At 46.1% G+C, this 6,271-nt stretch overlaps 1 protein-coding gene across 1 annotated transcript in view; it reads right to left on the bottom strand.

Moving 5' to 3' along the window:
• Positions 1–1,036: 1,036 nt before the first annotated feature.
• The window catches only part of cpped1 (calcineurin-like phosphoesterase domain containing 1), a 232,790-nt gene continuing 227,555 nt past the window's right edge, over positions 1,037–6,271 (bottom strand). The window contains exon 4 of the mRNA XM_078559130.1: positions 1,037–1,685. Within this exon, the coding sequence (XP_078415256.1) occupies positions 1,438–1,685 (248 nt within the window). The 3' untranslated portion in view covers positions 1,037–1,437. The remainder of the gene's footprint in view (positions 1,686–6,271) is intronic.

Here is a 6,271-nt window from a genome sequence, read left to right as displayed (position 1 = left end):
CCGCCCCCCGACCCCCCCCACCCCCATCCTCAGGTTAATATCCAGCCCAATTTCCCCAAAAATGGGACTCCAAGCAAGATTTATATAATATTCAAGCTTAAACCCTTAATCCACTTCTACTGACAGTGAACCCTGGGTTTAAGAAAGCATGTAGAATTCAGTCTCGGGCTGTTGTATCGCGTCAGCTTCAACGAAAGCTTTGTGCCCCCATTTATAATATTACTTCTCAAACTTTATTAACCATAAAATAATATAAACCTTCAGTTTTCAGATTAAAGCATTACAGCAATCGTGTTTCTCCATTTGAATGATTTCTACTCCATTTGTCAGATTAAATGATCTAAAGCAAGGTGCCTCTATAAGCTTACATATATTGTGTTGGTTGTTTAGATCAGGCACATGCTGGATAGTATGTGCTGGGAGATCAAGTGATAGGAAGCAATAACGAATTAGCAAGATCGCAACATGATAATGCTCCATTAAGTCAAATTTAAACATGTGTTCCTTTCGATAGTGCAATTCAATTGAACTAAAGACCAAGTCAGTCTGTTATGAAGGAATATCATTTAGATATGTTGTTAATTTTGCATTCAGTGCTCTTAACGCAAAAATTCTGATTATTTTGAAATGATTGATGTTAAAGCCGCTTAGATTTTGAAAGTTGTGCTGATCTGAATCCTAAATACCCACCAATTTCCAACAAATAGAATGGTTTGCAGATTGCGGAGTTCTCAAGAAGGCCTGTTCTTTGCATTTATGACAGGAGTGAAAGTAGTGATGGGTCCAAGCTGTGTTGTTAGCACAGTGACACCTAATTAACACCCTGGTCGGACACACACACCAAAGTGTCTGCCTGAGGTTCTGCCCATCGATGAGCTTTTGAAGTGATAATTAAAATTCACCATAGGTGGAATCCTGCAAACTGTGCCTTACACAGCAAAACTGTTGCTATAATTGTTAATTAACCCGGCCATGAACATTTCAAAAACAAAATCCTTATTATGATTTTTTTTTGTTAATTAAAGAAAGCATGTTTGGTGGTCTTGTTTACATTTCTTTTATTATTTCAGATACTTCAACGTGCTCAGATAAAGTACAGCTTTGAGTACAGATCAGGGATGAAAGCGATGACAGCTGGTTGAATGTTGCCACAGATGGTAACAAAAATAGTGCCATAAAAGTTTCAAGACGATGTGTGTAACTTCGTGAGATAACAGACATCTACCTAAATATACAGAAAAATGCACAGTTGATTTGGTAGAATTCACATATATTGCTGCTCCCAGTTTAATGCAGCAGGACAAATCTTTCTGGCTAGTTCACCGTATGGTTATATAATGGACTCTAACAGATAATGCAAATTTACAAATTCATGCTGCTCATCTTGTGATGGTCTTCACGTGCACTGATTAAACGGCCTCTTCTCACCACTTTTCATTAAAGGCAGGGGTTCGGAGCATTTACTTCAAAAAGGTCTGAAATCACATTCTTAACGGTAAGGACACTTAGTTCTTCCAAACTGACGTACTTGTGATGGATCTTCTCCTCTGTCACCGCCACTACCCGCACTCCGTGCTTGTCCTCTCCCAACTGGCAGCCTATAGCTGAAGTCACCACCATATCCAGATTGTTAAACATACCACCAGCGTTCCGATGGTAGTGGCCAGAAAAGACCGCTTTTACACCTAATAAAACAAATAAAAACAATCAGTCCGCGTAAGATCATAACGATACATCTGACTTCTCAATCCCATTTCCTTTGACAGTCATACTGGTGCTAAAATTCTTGACAATGTTCAGTCCCTACATCAGCCACACAAAGAATTTAGTTTCTCGAAGCTTAAGAATGGCTGTAAGATGTAGTAAATACATGTTAATAATTATACTTAGTTGCCACTGTGTTGCATTGGGTTTCAGTGAGCGTAATCAACATGGAAACTGTTGAAACATAGAAACAATTTCCAGTTCCCTGGCCCCAACCGCTTCCTCTTCACCATGGACGTCCAATCCCTCTACACCTCCATCCCCCACCAGGATGGTCTGAGGACCCTTAGCTTCTTCCTTGAACAGAGGCCTGAACAATCCCCAACCACCACTACTCTCCTCCGTCTGGCTGAACTTGTTCTCACACTGAAAAATTTCTCCTTTAACTCCTCTCACTTCCTCCAAATAAAAGGTGTGGCTATGGGTACCCGCATGGGCCCCAGCTATGCCTGTCTCTTTATGGGGTATGTGGAACATTCCTTGTTCCAGTCCTACTCCAGCTCCCTCCCACAACTCTTTCTCCGGTACATCGATGACTGCTTCGGTGCTGCTTCATGCTCTCGTCGGGACCTGGAAAAATTTATTAATTTTGCTTCCAATCTCCACCCCTCCATCATTTTCACCTGGTCCATCTCTGACACTTCCCTTCCCTTCCTTGACCTCTCTGTCTCAATTTCTGATGATAGACTGTCCACCAATATCCATTACAAGCCTACCGACTCCCACAGCTACCTCGACTACAGCTCCTCACACCCCGCTTCCTGTAAGGACTCCATCCCATTCTCTCAGTTCCTTCGCCTCCGTCGCATCTGTTCTGATGACGCTACCTTCAAAAACAGCTCCTCTGACATGTTCTCCTTCTTCCTTAACCGAGGTTTTCCACCCACGGTCGTTGACAGGGCCCTCAACCGTGTCCGGCCCATCTCCCGCGCATCCGCCCTCACACCTTCCTCTCCCTCCCAGAAACATGATAGGGTCCCCCTTGTCCTCACTTATCACCCCACCAGCCTCCGCATTCAAAGGATCATCCTCCGCCATTTCCGCCAACTCCAGCATGATGCCACCACCAAACACATCTTCCCTTCACTCCCCCTGGTGGCATTCCGTAGGGATCGTTCCCTCCGGGACACCCTGGTCCACTCCTCCATCATCCCCTACTCCTCAACCCCCACCTATGGCACCTCCCCATGCCCACGCAGAAGATGCAACACCTGCCCCTTCACTTCCTCTCTCCTCACCGTCCAAGGGCCCAAACACTCCTTTCAAGTGAAGCAGCATTTCACTTGCATTTCCCCTAACTTAGTCTATTGCATTTGTTGCTCCCAATGCAGTCTCCTCTACATTGGAGAGACCAAACGCAAACTGGGCGACCGCTTTGCAGAACACCTGCGGTCTGTCCGCAAGAAAGACCCAAACCTCCCTGTCGCTTGCCATTTTAACATTCCACCCTGTTCTTTTGCCCACATGTCTGTCCTTGGCTTGCTGCATTGTTCCAGTGAAGCCCAACGCAAACTGGAGGAACAGCACCTCATCTTCCGACTAGGCACTTTACAGCCTTCCGGGCTGAATATTGAATTCAACAACTTTAGATCTTGAACTCCCTCCCCCATCCCCACCCCCATTTCAGTTTCTTCCCCCTCCCTTTTGTTTTTTCCAATAATTTATATAGATTTTTCTTTTCCCACCTATTTCCATTATTTTTAAATCTATAACTGTAATGCCCTGTCCGTCTTTCCACCCCACCCCCACTAGAGCTGTACCTTGAGTGTCCTGCCATCCATTCTTAATTAGCACATTTTCTTAGATAATATCATCACCTTTTACATGTCTATGTTCCTTTGTCTGTGACATCTTTTGATTACCTGCTCCTATCACTGCTTGCTTGTCCCCACAACCATCACCCCCCCAACTTCTCTCCCCTCCCCCCAAACTTCTCCCCCCCCCCCACCTTAAACCAGCTTATATTTCACCTCTCTCCTAACTATACTCAGTTCTGCTGAAGGGTCGTGAGGACTCGAAACGTCAACTCTTTTCTTCTCCGCCGATGCTGCCAGACCTGCTGAGTTTTTCCAGGTAATTCTGTTTTTGATATAGAAAATGTTGTGCAGTTTAAAGGGCTGGTGGAGAATTGGTGAATTGGTGGAGATTCTCCACCAATTGATAATTGATACCAGTCTGATAATTTTGAGACAGCGGAGCCATCGACAGAGGTGGTGGTGGTGGTGAGGTAGAGCTAGGTGTCGTCAGCTAATGCTGTTTTCAGATGATGTCGCCCAGAGGCGGGATGTAAATGAGGAAAAAGTGGGAGTCTCCTGCAATATTGGTGTTTAAGTGCAAGAAGAAGCAGAGTTGGTTTGAGGGAAAAAAAAAAGTTCCTCAGTTTTATCCAGGAGATAAACAAAAATTCAGGGGTCAATTTTCAAGTTCATCACCTGGGCGACCGTGTGGCAGAACAGAGTGATCGCCGGTTGTGGCAATGTTAATCCTCCCAGTGATTTGCTGAGCTGCCTTGAGGCAGGGAGAAAGTGTGCTTTTAAAACTGTAAAAAGTCCATTCACACCTCTACCTTTATCAGCCACCACTGTTTTAAATGCTTCCGCCTTGTCAGTCCTGTGAGAGGTATTTAACTTCATTCAATCTGGGAGTTGTACTTCTCTTTGAGGGATGGGGCAGTAGAGGGCGGGCGGGGGGATGGCCCTTCGAGTCGAACAGCGTTGTATCAAAAACTACCTGGAAATTTTTGACCATGAGTGGATCAGCAGAAACTCATACAGCAACAATGAGGAATAATAACAGAGAAATTAACAGAAAGATGCAAGAGGCCAATCAGCAACGCAGAGGACAGGCCATTGACTTTTTGGCTGCGTATACCCTTCTTCCAAATTGAAAAACAAGAGGTGAACAAGAGTGTACATACAATCTGAAAAAGGACAAAATTTATATATATGCAAAAAATATATAACAACCACAGGGAGGAAACATTGGAAGAATAATGCATCAAACTGTCACAGCCAAGTAATAGAAACATTAAGACATTAATGGAACAAAGAACCTGCCATTAGCAAAGGAAGTAAAATGCATGAGGTAAATGGGACATGGAAAACCTAAGGGTCAGTGCAAAGACAGTCTGACACTCCCATATTCAAGTGACAGCTTCACTCATCAACATCTTGTTCTTTGAAGTTCCATCTAAGAGAACCACAGATCATTTCTCTCAGGTAAATGTCATATTTAAATATTTCACAACAGAAGAATGAAAGATGGTTTCCTAAGTACATAGGGCGGAATTTTCCCAGAATTGCACTAAATGCGGTAGCGGGCGGGTACAATGGAGTCCTGCTCGCCAACGAAAATGGCAGGTTTTCACGCCATATTGTCCTGAGCCCGCCTCATTATTTATTCACTCCTGCGAAACACGCCATTTCCATGGTGAGCGGGGTCTCATTCGCCCGCTCGCCATCACCCCGCTGTTGTGTCACGCTGGCCACCATCTTTAAAAGGCAGCCGCCAGCAAAGCGCTTATCGCCACCAGTTCACCACCACTGCCTGGGAGACATGACCAGCAAAGGAAAAAAGACTGCAGCCCCCAACTTCAACGACAGGTCCCTTGAGCGACTGCTGGATGCTGTGGAGGCCGCCGGGATGTGCTCTACCCCTGCTTTGGCCGCAGGATGGGCAGCGAAGTCACCAACCTGGCTTGGGAGGCGGTAGCAGTGGTGGTCAGCGCAAATGCCCTGCAGAGGAGGACAGCCACCCAGTGGCGCAAAAGGATAAATGATCTCCTCCGTTCCACCAGGGTAAGTCACTCTTTTCATCACTCCCAACTCTCACACTCACAAATCCATCACACATCCACAGGGCCCTCACTCACTGCCAGTGCAAGGGACATCACCATTCACTCTTTCACACACACCGTCATTGGTCCCATGGATGGGATGAGAACACTCACCACCCACACAGGCCAGGCATACTTATCATCTGGCCCGGCAGGCGTCCTGATACACTCTCCCCATCTCTGTCCATGCAGGACAAACTGGCTCACAACAGGAGAGAAAGGTCACAGACAGGGGGAGGGATGCCAGAGATCAAAGTTCTGACAGAATTTGAAAACAGAGCCATCCCACTGGCCGTCGATGACCAGGACCAGTCCTGTGCTGATGGTGAGGTCGGCGCTGCTCTACCAAGTGAGGATCCAGCAGTGAAACATCCATCAGACAACCATGTCATGCACTAATTATCTCCCCTTGCTATCGCAGGCACAGCTGCCAAACAGCCGACAGAGTCCATGACCCAGGGCCTCCAATCAAGCCCTGAAGAAACTTCTGAAGAGGAATCTGAAGGCACCCTCCCTGAAGATCCGTCACAGCGCTCCCCCATGCTTTCCACCAGCTCAGTGCCACACACTTCGGTGGGATCTAGCTTTAGAGTAGCCTCAGGATCACAATCTGGTGAGCACATCGCACTGTCTGATCCACAGCAGGCTGAAGCAGGGACTTCCCAGGCTCCC

The sequence above is a fragment of the Cetorhinus maximus genome, chromosome 15 (assembly GCF_964194155.1).
Source record: "Cetorhinus maximus chromosome 15, sCetMax3.hap1.1, whole genome shotgun sequence".
Lineage (NCBI taxonomy): Eukaryota > Metazoa > Chordata > Chondrichthyes > Lamniformes > Cetorhinidae > Cetorhinus > Cetorhinus maximus.
Note: the sequence above shows the minus strand (reverse complement) of the source record. Positions and strands in the feature narration are given on the sequence as shown.